The sequence below is a fragment of the Python bivittatus genome, unplaced genomic scaffold (assembly GCF_059951505.1).
Source record: "Python bivittatus isolate LINGU-HERP-01145 unplaced genomic scaffold, Pbiv_v1 ctg000750_np1212, whole genome shotgun sequence".
NCBI classification, from domain to species: Eukaryota; Metazoa; Chordata; class Lepidosauria; order Squamata; family Pythonidae; genus Python; species Python bivittatus.
In genome coordinates, this window is record NW_028277102.1 from 960,407 (window position 1) to 979,101 (window position 18,695).

The 18,695-nt window shown below is 43.6% G+C and overlaps 1 protein-coding gene across 2 annotated transcripts in view; it reads right to left on the reverse strand.

The window, feature by feature from the left end:
• Nucleotides 1-661: 661 nt before the first annotated feature.
• Nucleotides 662-18,695, reverse strand: part of LOC107326787 (complement factor B-like) — a 35,219-nt gene continuing 17,185 nt past the window's right edge. For both annotated transcript variants that reach the window (XM_088128605.1, XM_088128604.1), the window contains exons 8-18: nt 17,885-18,037; nt 17,263-17,364; nt 14,319-14,456; nt 13,943-14,040; nt 6,798-6,918; nt 6,467-6,614; nt 5,942-6,021; nt 4,342-4,460; nt 2,740-2,872; nt 1,606-1,655; nt 662-978 (exon numbers count right to left, since the gene is read on the reverse strand). In XM_088128605.1, coding sequence (XP_087984731.1) covers nt 802-978; nt 1,606-1,655; nt 2,740-2,872; nt 4,342-4,460; nt 5,942-6,021; nt 6,467-6,614; nt 6,798-6,918; nt 13,943-14,040; nt 14,319-14,456; nt 17,263-17,364; nt 17,885-18,037 — 1,319 coding nt within the window. In that variant the 3' untranslated portion in view covers nt 662-801. The remainder of the gene's footprint in view (nt 979-1,605; nt 1,656-2,739; nt 2,873-4,341; nt 4,461-5,941; nt 6,022-6,466; nt 6,615-6,797; nt 6,919-13,942; nt 14,041-14,318; nt 14,457-17,262; nt 17,365-17,884; nt 18,038-18,695) is intronic.

Genomic DNA, 18,695 nt, shown 5'->3' on the forward strand with positions numbered 1-18,695 from the left:
GTTTGTAAAGCACAATATTTTGTTATTTTCTTCAGTTGTTTTTCATCAATGCACCCACTGATATTGCATTTAATACCTTTTAATGGTGTTATATTGTCTGGAGACGCTATTATAGTGTTGTGGATGCTGGCCAGGGAATTCTGGGAGTTGGAGTCCACACATCGTAAAGCTGCTGAGGTTGAGAAACCCTGCTGTAGAGGATCTGCAGCAGAATGGTGACGTGCCGCCATTTTTTTTCCTTTTAGGTGGTTAAAATTGGTAAGAGTCCTGTCACGTTCCCCTTCTGCTAGATGGGCAGCCGTATAAATGGTTCCAATAACAAACAAATAAGCAAATAAAAAAACCAAGGATAGGAAAAACTGAACAAATATGGATTGTTTCTTTTTTTCTCAAACAGGTTCCGTTTTTCTGTTTTTTTTTTTAAACTGGGTGAAATCAGCAAGAGGTTTGCCAAGTTTCCCCTGCAAATGAAAACCTACAAATAAATGTCCTTCCCCCCCCCCCATCCTCCAAAGACATGCCCACAGAAGGGAAAGCCACGCATACAAAAGGGGCAAGGCCTTAATCACAGCCACCATCTTGATTTTTTTGACCCCCCTGCAGATACCTCTGCCCAGGACACCAAACCCAGCCATTCCAACGCAGGAGATCAACAGAGAGCTAACACATATCACATTTAATGTTTCTCTATACAGTCGCATGGAATAGTCATTGTTCGCACAGAATTTGCTTTGCAAGATTGGAAGGTATCATTTCTATTTACACAGAGCATCTTAGTGGGCTGGGAAGAATGAGTCTACTCTAGATGAACTCTAGTTCCTCAGCCAGCTGTTTTTTGAGCCATGGCATAACTCTGAAGAGGTTGATGTGATAATCCCGGGCAAAGGAGGGGCTCCCTTTCTGGAATTCGTAGGGTTTCTCACATGTCGCAGAATGGCCTTTGCAGACATCAACTACACCCCAGCTGATCACGCCGACCTATCGAAGGAAGAGATGGAAAGCAGTGAGAAACCTGATGCTGGGGTCTGACAGGCTTCGCTGAAAGAAACCATCATCAGATAAGCAAAAAACTAATAGAAGAGAATATATGGAGCTCAGGGTTGAACTGTAGAGTATCCCAAGGGCTCTACAGTGATTCAGAGAATCCCAAGGACTCTACGAATAAAAAACTCTACAAACAAAGGGCTAACACATATCACATTGAACGTTTTTCTATACAGTTGTATTTAATAGCCATTGTTAACACAGAATGTACTTTACAAGATTTGAAGGTATTATTTCACTCTACAAACAAAAAACTCAACAACTGGAAAACCCCAAGGACTCTAGAGTAATTCAGAGAACGCCAAGGACTCTACAAACAAAAAACTCTTACGTTCCTTTGTTTTATCAGAGATGATGAAATTATGGCTGCATACTGACATTTCCACTCAATGTGAACCCTCTGTGATAATTTTTGGAATTGGGGGACATGCGGTCGACTTATACATGGCATAAAGATAATAAGAATTTCATCACGGACAAGACGTGAAGCTGATAGGTTTAATCAGGGCAATTAAGACACATCTGTTGTGGTCTAGCAGTTTAGCTTAGGTAACCACTCACCTGAATATAACGCAACCTTTTCTGAATAATGAGCGGACCACCAGAATCACCTGCAAGCCAAAGGGAAAAGGGATTTAATCAAGGGGCCGATTGGGCATGGAGAGATCAGATCTGAAACCAACATGGGAATCCGACTCATGGGAAAATTTCAGGCAAACTGTATCAAAATGCAGGTCTGCAGTGACATGGTTCTAATTTCCTAAACAGGATAACATAAAAGCTAGAGGAAAGGGGTGGATTGGTGATACTCTAAAGCTTGTTAATGATCACATTTGATGGGTTATGAAGCTGCATAAACCAACTCAACCAGCACGACTATGAATTTTTGGGAAGTCTGAGTCTCATTAGAACTTCTCCCAGAAACAGTCCTCTCCAGATTTTCCTAGATAACTGGAACAGTGTTTCTCAATTGTGACAACTTTAAGATGTGTGGACTTCAACTCCCAGACTGGAGAATTCTGGGAGTTGAAGTCCATACATCTTAAAGTTGCCAAGCTTGAGAAAGACTGAACTGGAATATTACAATATATGGATGTGTCTGTCTATATGATACAAAGAACCATACATAACTTACCATGGAAAGACGCTGCAAATATGAACAATTCTCCCAGATTGTCTGCCGCATGGATGGCTTGGAATTCACCCAGATGCTACTTCCTGTCATTCAAGCTGACCCATCCCTATAAGCTGGTGCAATCTGAGACTAACCAGCCTGGATCAGAAAAGCTGCTTCTAAATTCTTGGGCATAGTTATATTAACAAACTGTTGCATTCACACTGAAAGGCCTGGAAATATATATTCAGACAGGAATATATCCGTTAACACCTGCTGTTGTGTTCATGTGAATGTTACAGGTACAAACTGCAATTTTCTATTCCCAGGTATCTCTACGTTGCAAGTGGGGCACAGAGCCAAAAGGAACAGAAGGCCATTCTCCTAGATCTTTGCCAACAAAGGATCTCTTTGCCTTTTCTATTCTTAATCATCTTGAATAAACAATTCCCTTTCTTCCTGCAAATGTTGCTCTACTGTGACTTGCAAGATCGGTTCATAGGAAGCTTTGGAGGTGACTTGGTTTCTAGAGGCCTACCGGGATAAGAAACCAGGAGGTAGAGAGGACCATTATTCCTCACCTTTGCAAGTGTTGGGGTCCAGCACCGGTTCCTGTCCCCCTGTACAGAGAAATCTGTCAGTGACTATGTCTTTGATGTTAGTAATGTTTTTGTAGAATTTGGCATTCCTAGCATCTTGTTCACAGGCCATTTTCTGAGGGGGAAAAAAAAGGAAAGGAAATATTAAAACAGAACATATCCCTAATGCAGGGTTTCTGAACCTCAGCAACTTTAAGCCGTGTGGACTCCAACCATGGCTGGCTGGGGAATTCTGGGAGTTGAAGTCACACGGCTTAAAGTTGCTGAGGTTGAGAAACCCTGCACTGAAGACTATCATAAAAGAACATTATACACTCATCACATTTAGCCATACCTTGATGGACTGGGGATTGTGTGAATGCAATCTTTAATAAGTCCCAGTTTAGGGTAAGCACAGAGGTGGGTAGCCTACAGTCCCAGAAGCAGACCCAGCTCCCAAGGGCTGGGATTGTAGATCTCAGAGCCCCCTCTGTCTATTATTGACGTAACAGCATCTTCCCACCATTTGGAGACCACAACCATCAAGCGATTCTGAGGTAACTCTTAAATTAGGCTTATTAGTGAAAACTCTCCAAATTCCCCAGAAAAGAACAGCTTGCTCCATGGGATCATGATCCCACTGCCCCCCCCCCCATGGCCCTCAGCCCTTGCAAATGTTAAGGGATGCTCTTAGCCATCCTTGCTTTAGCATCCTGTTAGAACCAAGGTGTCGGTCATTTCAAACCAATTATCAATTTGCAAAGAATGACTTTAATTAGGCAGGTGAGGCCAGGCTATATAATACTATGGGGTGCTGATTGATTGATTGATTGATTGATTGATTGATACATTTATCCCACAAAGCGACTCTGGGTGGCGTACAACTATTAAAATAAAATAGTAAATAAAAACAAGCATTACAAAAAGATAAAAAGATTATTACCAGAATAAAAACATGATCACAAATTTTAAAAAAAGATTTAAAATCTAGACTTGAAAATATACAAACTCCACAGAGAGAGCAGAATATCAATCATAATGGAGCCATCTAAGAAGGTCTCCAGTTCCCAAAGACTCCTAAGCCTGATGACTCAACCAGGTCTTGAGGGACTTCCTAAAGGACAGCAGGGAAGGGGCTAGCCTCACTTCAGGGGAGAGAATGTCCCACAAGGAGGGAGCCATGGCAGAGAAGACCCACCTCCTCGGACCCACCAAATGCAAGTCCCTGGCTGATGGAACCCATAGCACACCTTCTTTGCCAGATCTAATGGAATGGGCTGATGTGATCGGGGAGATCGCCCTGCAATTTTGGCATTTCATTTCTATATTTTTGTCCCCCCTACCATTTCATAACATGATGGTATTCCCACCAGGGTCTGTGGAAGAGTCACAAAGGCCAAGATGGCAGGAGGGTGTCATTATCTCCACTCATGTTTTACAGGATTTTTGTTATTTATTATTTCTGGTAATTTTTATGACAACTACAGCATAGGCAGGCAGGCAGGCAGGCAGGAAGGAAGGAAGTTCTCAGGAGTTGGGTTTGACTTAAGGGAGCCTCACTTCACCTAATCTTGTTAGGGTTCCTTGCTCAAAAGTAACTCTTACCTTTTCACTATTCTTGATTTGCACAGTTCTGCGAAGTAGCCCATAGGTGTCTTGATCTCTGTACTTACAGTCAGTTACAAAAAAAGAAAGAACGTTTCGCACAGGCAGCAATGCATTCTCTGTTAAAGCAAACAATATGCAATGATGTTAGTGAACTGCCAAGGCTGGGAAAAGGAACATCTAGTGGGGAGAAAGAAGAAACGGGAAGGTGCTGGAAGAATCAGCAATCCCATGGACCAGCAATGGCCAACAATGGTTTCAAGCAAGTTTGCCCCACGTCTAATCCATTCACATATGAGATTGAATCACTCTAGGATGCAGCGCAGCACATTACAAGAGCGATGCAGGGAAATTCAGAAAACGGGTTCGGAGAAGAGCAATAAAGATGATCAGGGAACTATGAACAAAGTGGAAGGAGCTGAGTATTTATGTCAGTCCTTCAAGGTAGTCCAGACAGGAAACCAACACCATGAGTACTAACACCACCTTTATTGTAAGGTTACAGTAACAAAACCTTGCAAGTCTGAAAGCCCTTCTCCCCTCCCCTGCCTTGACTGTCCAGAGAACTAGGGAGGATCCGTTCTGAGATGCTTTCTCCACCCCCACCCCTCTTTGGACTCAGATGTCTCTTCTCAGACCATTGTCTAGGCTGCAGCTCTTCCTCCTCTCTCCCAAGGTTGTTCTCACAGACCTCATGACAGTTCAGCCTTGAGACAAAATAATTGGGGGAAGAGGTGAGATGGGATAGGCCTTCTTACAACATCTGCAAGGATATTCTGCAAGACCTGTGCTCCCTTGCCTCAGAGTGCAGGACATGGACTAACGGATTTAAGTGATAGGTAGCTAATTTCCAGTTTACTATTAGAAAATACTTTCTAACAGTAAACACAGTTCAACAGTGAAACCATTTCTGGTGGGCTCTCCTTCATTAGATGGGTTTGAGCAAAGGCTAAGAAGCCATTTGTCTAAGATTCTTTCGTTTGGTTTTCTATGGTGGTATATACCTCCCCATGTTATTGGAGAACCGACTCCGCCCTACTGAAACGATGGCACGAAGCAAGCAAAAATGGGTGCTTCCAGCCAGACGTCTCCTTGTGCTACTGTCAGAGCTTTTGGATAGGCAAGGTCAGGAAACTGGAACTGGTGGGATTTCGGGAATGATTTTTATTTCAGTAACAGAATCTTGAAAGCCTATCAAAGCCCTTCTCTACCTCTACTTATACTTAACAAAATCAAGGCGGAGTTATTCTGAGTTTCTTTCTCACACTTTCCTCTTTCCCAGGACTTAATTGTCTTTTGGGGAACCTTCTCCCTTAACAGGTGTGCCTTCCACTCCCCAGTCTCATAATTAGACTGTCATTCCATCAGAGCTACCGATCAAAAGACAGTGTTTTTCCCTCATTTCAGAATTTTCTATGGGTTGGTGGAGTTATCATTGGAAGATAATGATTTGATGGACCCCACATAAGATACTGATCTTGAGACAGCTCAACAGCACAACACAAGCCTTTGGGGGAAGCACCCAAGGTTTGGTGCCTATGGAACGTACTGCCCTTCTGCCCCACGTTGGCTCCTGCTGGAAAACAAAGAATTCTCTTACCGTGATCCTTACATGTGGTCTCCGCAAGGGGCTTCCTCAGAGCTCGAGATGTTCCTTGTGTACATGGTAAGCAAATTGGCCTGTGAGGGAGAAGCACCAGAGAGACATCAACTGTACCTCATCATGACTCTTGAGCTTCAGCCCACATCTTGTCTAATGGAAGTTCAGGCTGCTTCTTCCCTATGCAAAGTGGCCACAATGGTGTGAGAATTGCTTTCAAACTAAAATAAGACAGGAAGCACCATGCTGGCTGGAGAATTCTGGGGGTTGAAGTCCACACATCTTACAGTTGCCAAGTTGGAAAAACACTGACTTAAAACATACCACCCCATCAGTTTGCCTTTTAAATATGAAACAACCAACTTGTTTTTGACAATAAAAGACAGAGATAAAAAACTCACATTTTACAGAACTACATTAAAACAAATATCTCATCTATGATTGATTCTAATATTCCTTTGAATCAGAATTGAAAGTACTCTGCCATCTCTTTCTCTCTCTCTCTTTGTCCATGCAAGATCTCACCTTGCAAAGATGCTGAACTTAACTTTTCTACCAAGTTTTATCAGGGCGACATCATAATCATAGAATTCAGGGATTCCATGATCTCGTAGTTTTCCGATGGTGTATTCAGGGTGGATTTCGATTGCAGCCACAGAAAAGTAGTCTTTGCCTAGGAAACAGGAAGATGAGACATAGACTTTCTGCTGTCTTGGGCTGCATAGCTTATCACCAGATGATGAGATCCTCAGCTGATCTCTGCCCATCGGCTACTCTGAAACAGCAAGCCAGATGTGTCTTTTCCTGGTCAGCTGACTACCCTATTAGCTTCCTATTGACAGAGAATTGTGCTTACCAATTGAGACTGTGATCTGCTCAGCTGCATCATCAATACTGAAGCAGTGAGCCGCTGTCAAGATATAGTACTCGGAAACCAGGGTTCCTTTGCAGTGCTCAAATCCTGTTCCACCAACACGCTTTGATTGGAAGAGAAAAATCACTATGAATAATTCACAAAATAATGCTATGTACATTTACTTGGAAGTAAATCCCATTCTTTTCAATAGGACTAGTCAATATTCAACATTAACTCAATAAGAAGTGTTGTTACGTCTTCCTATAAGTGCTATTGGATAGCCTTAGGTCCACCTTACTGTACCATACACTGAGCAATGATTGCTCTCTAACAGTTGCAATCAGCTACAACAGTTTCTGCCTTTTTCCACTTTTTACAGGTCCTTGGATAACTGCTGGGTAATGCTCTTTCAAAAATCACACTAGTAGAGAATCAAGGATGTAGAAAATATATCCTGTTATTAAAGGTCTGGAAAATCTGATTGGGTTACTAAATCCAAACAAGTTTCCTATCTTTTAATAAATAGTAACTGTCTGGAGAGTTGTCCTAAGGTAATATTTCGCCAAGGTCTTAGCCTTGAAAAAAGGGAGAGTTAATACCTGGGGTCTTCCATGGGAACAAATTGTTGGACGTGTTTCTTCTTTAAGACTTTTCAAGGGAACAAGAGACCATCCCCACCCCGCTTAGCTAAGAAAGATGGAACTCGAAGCCTATAAAAAAACAGGGGGCAGAAGGAACTAAGACAAAAGAGAAAGAAACAGAGATGAATTTTGGATGCAGAAGATGTGATCTTGCTAGCATCCACAAAAGCAGAGGGCAAAATCTCCACCTCCACAGCTTTGGAGAACTTGTATAATTTATCCAGTCCCAGGGACTTGAATTTATTCAAAACTGCTAGGTGTTCTCTCACCATGTCCTTGCCTCTTTTGACCTGCATTTCTCTTCTGTCCCCCACAATGTGACTTCTCACAAGATGGACCGTTTTTATCTTCTCCAAAAGGACAGATGCCAAAACACAAATGAAGCCACTCAGCCTTCTGCCCGTTTATTTCTTCTTTTATAGACATGCTTTGTCTCTCAGGCTGATGTGAAGTGTCTTTTTTTTTTTTTTTAATTTATATGCAGACTTAGATTCTCCCACTCCTGCAAGGACTTGTTGCCTAGTTTTTGAAAAGATGCACTTTAGAGCAGTGAATCTTTTATTATAAAAGTCTGAGAGAGTTTTCTGCCCACAATAATAATCATAATTGAGTCAGTCACTGCTATCTAGGTCATCCCGACTGTTTGGACATTTGCAGGATCCCAGGTTCTTAGCTCCTGCCTGCTCCCGTGGATCTCTCTGTGTCCAGCACAAAGGAAATTCACTGAGACTTCAGGGGCATTTTCATCTTAAATGATCAGAGGACTGGAAAATTCTGGTCCTTCCAGGTTCTCTACAGGCTGAAACTTTCCTGACTCCATTCCTTAAAGTTTGCTTTCTTTACTTTACTGAACTTCCTTTAGCTGCACAGGAGACTCACGCTTTCTCCTTTAAAGACCTTTTGAATATTTACTTCAGTGGCTAGAGTTCGTAAACCTGCTGGAGGTTGAAGTGTTCCATGTGTGCAGGATAGCGTTCCTCAGGGCAGGAATTTGACCTGAGCAATGATGTGGGAAGCAGGTTTTATAACTTCACAGAAAGGAGATTTATTGACAAGAAAGATATGGTAGGGATAAGCGAAGCCTAGCACCTAGCTAACTACAGTACATCCTACCAGAAGGAGCATGTGCTCTATGTATGTGTGCTGGGAGCAAATGCAGAAGGAAGCGACATGAGATAACTATCTCTTAGACCAAGAGCAAGCAGAATTACAGACAAAGAGAGAACATAAAGTAAACCCTTAACTCTCTCTTTGGTCCCTGGTGATTGGGAGGTCATGAGCTGCTGAGTCAATGCCACTGAATCTGCATCTCCAACAAATACAGTGGCAAGATCAAGGAAAATCACCATCCCTCTCTATTCTGCATCCAGGTCTGGGCATTGCATTTTAGGAGGGACTATGACAGATTGCAGCATGTCCAGAGGTCAACAATCAAGATGATAAGAAGGAAAACCAGATGAGGAACGGATGGAGCCAATGGGCATGTTATCTTGGAGAAAATAAGACTGTAGGAAGACATGATAGCTTTGTTCAAATATGTGGAGGGCGATCATGTAGAAAACAGGGTACAATTGTTCAGAGTTCTTCCAACAGACAGGACAAGAAATTATGGGTTGGAATTATAATGAAACAGGTTTCTATTGGACAACAAGAACATTTCCAAATGGTAAGAGCTTTTCAACAGGGACACAAGGCTTCCTTGGGAAGGGGTGGACTATCCTTCACTGGAGGCATTTAGAAGCTGGATGGCCATTGGTTGGGCATGCTGTCATAGTGGGTTCCTGCACTGGGTAAAGTCTGGACTAGATGAACTTCAGGATCACTTCCAACCCTGACATTCTTTGACTGTGATGGGATTTGACCTACTTCATGCAAAATGAAGTAGGAGGTGGCTGGGGCCTTGGACAGGATCGCACCTCTCTTGGCCCATCGCCCCTGGCACTCCCCATGGTTCACAGAGGAGTTAAGGGAGCTGAAAAGGGCTAAGAGACATCTAGAGTGCCTCTGGCAGAAAACTAAGGATGAGTCCGACGAAACACGGGTTAGAGCCGCTATTAAGGACTACCTAGTGGTGGTAAGGGCGGCGAAATGTCAGTATTTATTGCATCCTCAGAGTGTTGCCCAGCAACCCTGTTCAGGATCACTTGGTCCCCCCTGGGTAGGGAGGGCTTGGAGGACTATTTACAGGGCTTTGGAGAGGAATTGCTGAACACCTGACAGATAAAATCGCTCAGGGCCATTCTCAGTTGGAGTCCAAGCGTGAGCAGGTCCAGTGGAGTTGCCTGGGAAACACTCTTACCCAATTATCTGGGAACGGTTTGATCCTGTTGCCCCTGAGGAAGTGGACAGGGTCCTCGGGGCTGTTAGTGTGGCTACCTGTATTCTAGATTCTTGTCCTCCTGGTTAGTTAATGCCACCAAGGAGGTGACTTTAGGGTGGATACTGGCGGTGGTCAATTCATCCTTACAGGAGGGGGTGTTCCCGAAGCCTTTCAAGGAGGCTTTGGTCCACCCCCTCCTCAAGAAACCATCACAAGATCCCACCCTTCTGGACAAATTTTGTCTAGTCTCCCACCTTCCCTTTCTAGGAAAGGTGGTGGAAAAGGTGGTCGTGTGGCAGCTTCAGAGGATCCTGGAGGAAACGGATTATCTGGACCCCTATTGGTCAGGTTTCAGGTCCGGTTATGGGACAGAAACAGCATTGGTTGCACTTTTGGATGATCTCTGGCGAGAGTGGGAAGGCGGTAGTGCATCCATCCTTGCTCTTCTTGACCTCTCAGCGGCTTTCGATACCATCGACCATGGTATCCTTTTGGGTTGGCTGCAGGAGTTGGGGCTGGGTGGCACAGTGCTGTGCTGGTTCAGCTCCTTTCTCCAAGGCCGAACTCAATTGGTGTTGATAGAGAGTGAGAGGTCCAACCCAAGGCCCCTACTTGTGGGGTGCCTCAGGGTTCAGTGGTCTCGCTGCTCCTATTTAACATCTACATGAAACCGTTGGGTGAGATCATCCGGCACCATGGGATGAGGTATCATCAGTATGCTGAAGATACCCAATTATACATCTCCATCCTGGGTGACCTAAGTGATGCTGTGGCTACCCTCTCGCGGTGCCTGGAAGCTGTAGGGGCCTGGATGGTGGATAACAGGCTTCAACTGAACCCTGGTAAGATGGAGTGCCTGTGGGTACAGGGAGCCTCAAGACCTAGGAGTTTGTCGTCTTTGGTTCTCGTGGGGGTCGCACTACCCCAGACAGACCTGGTGCATAATCTGGGGGTCCTCCTGGACTCATGACTCCTGTTTGAAGAGCAGGTGGCAGTCATGGCTAGGAGGGCCTTTGCACAACTTCGTGTTGTGCAGCAGTTACACCCCTTCCTCAATCAGGAGCCCCTCTGCATGGTCACTCATGCCCTGGTCGCCTCCTGATTGGATTACTGCAATGCGCTCTACATGGGGCTACCTTTGAAGGGTATCTGGAAGCTACAGCTGGTGCAAAATGTGGCAGCGCAGACAGTTCTGAATGCCCCTGGGGGGCACATACAGTCAGGTCCAGAAATATTGGGACATCGACACAATTCTAACATCTTTGGCTCTGTACACCACCACAATGGATTTGGAATGAAACAAACACAATGTGCGTTAACTGCAGACTGTCAGCTTTAATTTGAGGGTATGTACATCCAACTCAGGTGAACGGTGTAGGAATTACAACAGTCTGCATATGTGCCTCCCGCTTGGTAAGGGACCAAAGGTAATGGGACAATTGGCTTCTCAGCTGTTCCATGGCCAGGTGTGTGATATCCCCTCAGTACCCCAATTACAATGTGCAGATAAAAGGCCCAGAGTTCATTTCAAGTGTGCTATTTGCATGTGGAATCTGTTGCTGTCAACTCTCAAGATGAGATCCAAAGAGCTGTCACTATCAGTGAAGCAAGCCATCATTAGGCTGAAGAAACAAAACAAACCCATCAGAGAGATAGCAAGAACATTAGGCGTGGCCAAAACAACTGTTTGGAACATTCTCAAAAAGAAGGAACACACCGGTGAGCTCAGCAACACCAAAAGACCCGGGAGACAATGGAAAACAACTGTGGTGGATGACCGAAGAATTCATTCCCTGGTGAAGAAAACACCCTTCACAACAATTGGCCAGATCAAGAACACTCTCCAGGAGGTAGGTGTATGTGTGTCAAAGTCAACAATCAAAAGAAGACTTCACCAGAGTGAATACAGAGGGTTCACCACAAGATGTAAACCATTGGTGAGCCTCAAAAACAGGAAGGCCAGATTAGAGTTTGCCAAACGACATCTAAAAATGCCTTCACAGTTCTGGAACAACATCCTATGGACAGATGAGACCAAGATCAACTTATACCAGAGTGATGGGAAGAGAAGAGTATGGAGAAGGAAAGGAACTGCTCATGATCCTAAGCATACCACCTCATCAGTGAAGCATGGTGGTGGTAGTGTCATGGCGTGGGCATGTATGGCTGCCAATGGAAGTGGTTCTCTTGTATTTATTGATGATGTGACTGCTGACAAAAGCAGCAGGATGAATTCTGCAGTGTTTCGGGCAATATTATCTGCTCACATTCAGCCAAATGCTGCAGAACTCATTGGACGGCGCTTCACAGTACAGATGGACAATGACCCAAAGCATACTGCAAAAGCAACCAAAGAGTTTTTGAAGGGACAGAAGTGGAATGTTATGCAATGGCCAAGTCAATCACCTGACCTGAATCCCATTGAGCATGCATTTCACTTGCTGAAGACAAAACTGAAGGGAAAATGCCCCAAGAACAAGCAGGAACTGAAGACAGTTGCAGTAGAGGCCTGGCAGAGCATCACCAGGGATGAAACCCAGCGTCTGGTGATGTCTATGCGTTCCAGGCTTCAGGCTGTGATTGACTGCAACGGATTTGCAACCAAGTATTAAAAAGGGAAAGTTTGATTTATGATTATTATTCTGTCCCATTACTTTTGGTCCCTTAACAAGTGGGAGGCACATATGCAAACTGTTGTAATTCCCACACCGTTCACCTGAGTTGGATGTACATACCCTCAAATTAAAGCTGACAGTCTGCAGTTAACGCACATTGTGTTTGTTTCATTCCAAATCCATTGTGGTGGTGTATAGAGCCAAAGATGTTAGAATTGTGTCGATGTCCCAATATTTCTGGACCTGACTGTATAACACCGTTCTTACACGAACTGCATTGGTTGCCAGTTTGCTTCCAGGTCCAATTCAAGGTGTTGGTTATGAACTTTAAAGTCCTTTGTGGCACAGGACCACGTTATCTGAGGAGCCGTCTTGCCCCTGTTATATCAGCCCACCCCACTCGGTCCGGCAGAAGGGGCATGTTTGCAGACCCCACCAGTCAAGGAATTTTGACTGGTGGGATCTAGGAAGAGGGCCTTTTCTGCTCTGGCCCCCACTCTGTGGAACAACCTACCTCCCGAGGTGCGGTGTGCCCCCACTCTATGGCCTTTAGGAAAGGGGTGAAATCCTGGCTGTGCCAGAAGACCTGGGGGCCAGATGGGGGCTCGCACCAGTGGAGGTGGCTTGTGGAGTAATTGACTTTGTCCCCCCATCATCTTGAATGTTTTTAGTATTTATGTATAGGGTTTGTTTTTACATTTGATTTTTAATGGATTCGTTACTTTTAATTATTTATGGGGTATTTTTAATTGTTTATGAGTTTTTTATTTTAATTGTGAGCTGCCCAGAGTCACCCATTGGGGGAGATAGGTGGTATACAAATATAATAATAAATAAATAAATAAATAAATAAACATGCCTACTTTGCTTTGACTCCTCTGCTTCAATGGATTTCACCTACCTAAACCTGACTCTCTCACATACCATTGGCTTCCTTATAAATCCCATGTAATGGCTGAATAGGCCATGCTGTGCTCACAATGCTTACAAAATTGGGAGAAGTATAATTATAGGCTCAATGTTTTGCTCCCTTGGGGGGAAAATAATGTTGCTGTCCAAACTCATTTGGTTAGTGCTGGTCTAAGAGGCTTTCCCCACTTGTATTCCAGTTAACATCTTGTGGAGTCCTTGGGGTTCTCTAAGCTTGGTTGTTTTCTTGCAGACATGTTTGTTACCCGGCTAATTAGCTAGCCTAGCTGGGTAACGAAACGTCTGCAAGAAAACAACCAAGCTCAGAGAACCCCAAGGACTCCACAATGCAACCCTGAGCTTCATAGGTTCTCTTTTCTCAGTTCACATCTTTTTTCTGCAACGTCCCCATCAAGTTGCCTCCAACTCATCCCCAGCCCATGGATAGGACAGGCTTAAATAATGCTTCATATGCTGGTGTTAAAGTAGTATTTTCATCCTTACTCCAATATTGTCCAACGGCAGTTTCGAGACATGTAAAATCTATTAAACATCCTGGACAAAGCCCATAAGAAATGAGGAATGCCAAATCTTCATCAGATAATAACTAAAGAAAGCGTACTTCTTTGAGCTCGATTCTGCTCCAAAGACCAGCCTTACCCTGATGGTGATTTTGGTGTTCCAGGGATTTTTCATTTGACCGTCTGCTGTTTTATGCTCTTTCCCCAAGCCACACATAGACAAAGTTTCACTCTCATCTGGGAATAGAAAGGAACTTTTCTCAAATCTTTGAATTTTCTATAAAAGCTGAGGGCATAATGGCCTGGAGGTTAGGCAAGAGACTATGACCCAAGAATTACTTGAGAAGGTTGAGAAGGGAAAGAGAGAGGATAGGTAGCAATGGGAAGTCACACTCCACAGGAAAAGTGGGAAGAATTCTGTGAGGGAAGGTCCTTAAGCTCAATGGTTTTCTGAGAAGGATTAAATGCCCTATAGAAGCATGCAATGAAATCAACAAAATGTAGATTCAAATTACCAATCATTTTATCAAAGGCTTCTTGCAGATCTGGAAAGTCCTTCAGTTTGAAGAAATGCCTCTCTTTAGGTTTATCTGATGCCAGAGCATTCATGTTTTGCATGTTGACCATACTCCCAACACCAAAGGCATAAATATCTGCAGGGAAGCATGGATGAAACATAGGTTAGTAGAGAAATACTAATGTTCCTGATTAAAAACAGGCAACAGCAGTTTGTAGTGGTGAGTCTTTAACAAGGTGTTGCAATCTTTGTTGTCTTCCTGACTAGAACCTGGCTATAATCGAAAATCTCCAGACCTTTTATGGCTTATCTTGACTCATCAGCTACTAGCTTGGGCAGGAGACTCCCACCTGGCTGGACTAGATTAGAATCTTTACTGAAGACAAAAATGAACAGTTGGTTGCCCGCTGCCATTTTCAAAGATGTAAATTACTTTTATACTTGTATGGGTTTAAACCCATAGCTCCTTTCTTCTGAACTTCTGAATTGACTGATACTGGTCAGGGCATTTGGTGGCCTTGAAGTCAAGTGGTTGTTAAACTGTGATGTTCACTTCTAGCCTGGAAACTTCTGATTTTCTCCTCAACACCCACATTTAGGAGTTTTAATCTAGCATCAGAATTCTCTCACTGACCAATCACTATACTTTTAAACAAGGCAATTATGTGCGTTCTTAATCGGCAAGGAGACCAACACAAGAGTAGTAACCCTCTTGAAGGATGGAGGACAAACCTGTTTAGATTTCCACAGAATGCAAACTTAAAGAGGTTTACACATCTTAACCAAAATTTCCATTTTTTTTTTTTTTTAATCAGCACTCAGTCGTTACCGACTCTGCAGTGACTGCTTGGACGAGTCCTTTTGCAGGTTTCAAGGCAAGGTGTTTCGGAAGTGGTTTGCCAATGCCTCCTTCCTAGAGCAGAGCCCAGCTGGCGAGCGCAGGAGGTGGGGTTTCCGTTGCTTCGCGCCCTTTTCGGGCATGCGCGGTTTTTCGCGCTTACCGGCAACTGCTCCCCACTCCTTTTTGCAAGGCACCGCCAGCATTTTTCCTCCCACCGGAGTGAGAGTACCCATTTATCTACTCACGTGAGTTTTTGAACTGTTGGGTTTACAGGAACTGGGGAGGAAACAGGAGCTCACCCTGCTAACGCAAAGGCTGGACTCGAACCGCTGAAGTGTCGACCATTTCTGGCCGGCAACTTTCAGCATCATTAAGCCTCTGCGCCACCGCGTCCCCAAAATTTCCATACATGAACCAAAATTCTCAAATATCATTTGAAATCTGCAGTTCCCCAAATTCTGCAATGCAGTTCACCAACAATAAAAAGTATATTTTAGGAAAAAGGTCCATACAAAAATGATATATTTATGAGAGTAATGTATAGAACTGAATTCTATGCAAACTCCAGATTCGTCCATTCCTGATGTACTCTAACAATTTGTGTGTCAGTGTGTATGCCTTCAAGTCAGTCTTGACTCCTGACAACTATCTGGACAAGTTCCTGCATTTCTCTTGGCAAGGTTTTTGTAAGTGCTTTGCAACTGCCTTCTTCCTAGGGCTGAGAGAAGGGGCTTTGTGCTTAAGGAGGGGTGGGGGCTAGAATGCACGATATGCCAGTTTCTAGGCTGGTACCTTAACCACTACTCCAAATTGACTCTCACTCTGACAAATATACTCCTATACTGTATGTGAGTTTGTGCTAGCCAAGATGAACTGCACTGAAGGGGCAGCAAGGCTCTCTCTCTCTCCCCCCTGCCTCTCCTTCTCCCTCTCCCTACCTATCATCTATCTATCATCTAGCTATCTAATTTATATAGATGTCCACATCCACATAAGACTCTGTATGGAGTCCTTTCTTCTGATCCAGCATTCCTGAACCTAGAAAACTGGATTGCTGTTGACCTTGTTCTTGGGTTGCCATTGTGGGCAGGGACAGGAGGTGGTGCCAACCTTAGCTGTGACTGCTCTACAGGTGGCAGGGTGTCAGTGCCATTGTGTGAAGTGGGGCTGTAAGGATATGTTGGGAATACTGTGTGGGTACTGCCCACCCTTCAGCCCAGCAGAAGCCCAGCTTCTGAGAAGCTGGATCTTGTCACTAGGTTGGTGTAGGCCTCTCCCCAACTACTGGTGCTGGGGGATTTCTACTCCCTTGTCCTGGGTCTGGGGTCTAGGAAAACTCCATAATTCATACCATCCATGGCAGCCATGGTCCCGAGTTGTTTAATCACTGGCCTGATAAATATGCTAGACCTAATTTTTGCCTCACAGTAGTTGATTTGTTATCTGAACATGAGAACACTACTCTGAGTCCTTTGCAAGGTCAGATCATTTCCTCACCCAAATAAGGTTTGTTTGTCACTGCCTGAAATTGTTCCAGATGCTACGAAGAAGGGAGTGGAATGAACTCTTCTGAAGAGTCATCCTGTGATGGAATGGAATTATGAAGGCAAGGCTCAGAGAGATAAACATTTTCTTAGCTCGCCGGAGAAGCGTGGGAGCTACAAGAGGATGAGACTGGCACCTCCCTGGGGAATTCACATGTTGTGACTGGCTGACTTGGGAACTGGGGTTTCAGTCTGGGAAGATTCTTGCTAGAGGTTGTAGCTAATAAACATAGCTGAACTGAATTTGCATTGTCTCTTGGAGTTCCTTGGGCTAGGCCTGAGGCCTTCTTCAGGGCAAATCTACTATATTCAATTTGTGTGTTAATTTCACTTGGTGTTATATTCAACTGGGAATGCAGAAATTGCTTTTGTGATATAATCTACTCTCTATTGTTCCTTGGGTTAAGATGCAAGAAGTGGATCATAGAATTAAAACAACAACAACAAGCCAGTGGCTTAAGGTTTAAAACATTGTGAAATTCTGGCTGTGTAATGATGATGGTTCAAAGCACTTTTCTCCTCATTTCCTTCCCAATCTATGCATCATCAGGACTTACCCAAGTATTCATTGCGGGGATTCGAACGGGATTTCCCTATCCTGAGGAACTCCTTAATGTCCCTAATGACAGAAATTGGATCACCACCCATGTTGTAGTCACCTGAAGGATGAGAGTATGAGTTATTATACGGCAGTAGTGTTTGATCAATTCACCCCTCAAAACCTTGGATGTGGCCCCACAGCAATTCCAAAGGTTCCATGGAACTGTAGAAATAATTCACTCCATTCAACTCAACTGAATTTGAATCGTTGTAATAAAATTAAGCCAGTCGTAGATTTCTCCCAGCCCCACCATTTTTTTATGTATCATTTAAAGACCAAGTAGAGATCTTGACCTAAAAAGGAGGTTACATACATAGGAAGAGGCTTGAATCTGGGATGTAAGTAGACTCTGGAGGATGAGGGGAAAGAGAAGGGGGAAAGGATAAAAATATAAAGCAAGTTCTTCTGAATATACATACTAAGAAATATTTGAGCACTCTGTAGATCTAGTTTAAGCTGCAAAGTAGGGAATATATTCCTTATATTGATAGATATAATAAAAGTTCTTTCAAACAAACATTAAAAAATAGCTACCCTACCAGCAAAGTAAGGTTTTGTGTGTGTGTGTGTTTCCTTACCATCACTCATGAGGATGATCACATGGCGTGTGGAATTGGAAATAGGAGGAGGGATTAATTTACGTCTCCTTTCATCAGCTTCCTGAGAGACCATCATTTCATAGACAGCTTGCAGGCCTTTGTTGATGTTGGTTCCTGGCTTTTGCCTATGGTCTAGAGAATAAAGAAGGAGGAGAAGGAGAAAAATGAACATACACTCTTTGCAGTTGGCTGGCCTTGGCAGATCTCATTCGGTATTCAGGCTACACATGCAGCTGCAATATAACCTAGCTGGTCTTCAGACCCCGCTTCAGAAAAACATCAACAGCTGCCATTCTTCAGTGTTGAATTTTTTTTCATCCTCAAGATTTCTTATGCTATTAAGCATTCTGAATGCGTGTTAATACTTCCTAGTTCGTAGGATGTAGGCAACAATATCTTGGCTTCCAAAATAGTCTATAAAGTAGACTAGAGATTCTAGCTTGCATAGAATTGCATGAAAACACTTGAGGTAAACCATGCTTGACTTGGGTTAAGTTTGATATATTCTGGCCAAAACATGCCAAAACAGACCAGTTCTGGTCTTACAGTTAGGTTATGCTGCATATGGACACGTAACCACATTGGTAACATAGTCTACACCTCCTTTATCTTACTAAAAAGTGTTATGTTAAGGAGTGCAGTTGATGAATACATGTAAACATGTAAAGGTGTAGATTTAACTATCAATAAAAGGGCAACAGGTCTTCTAGGTTGTTGTGGATAAGTATAAAAGTAGGAATCATAGACTGATATTAGTTCCATGTTAGACTACAGTGGATGGTGATAATGA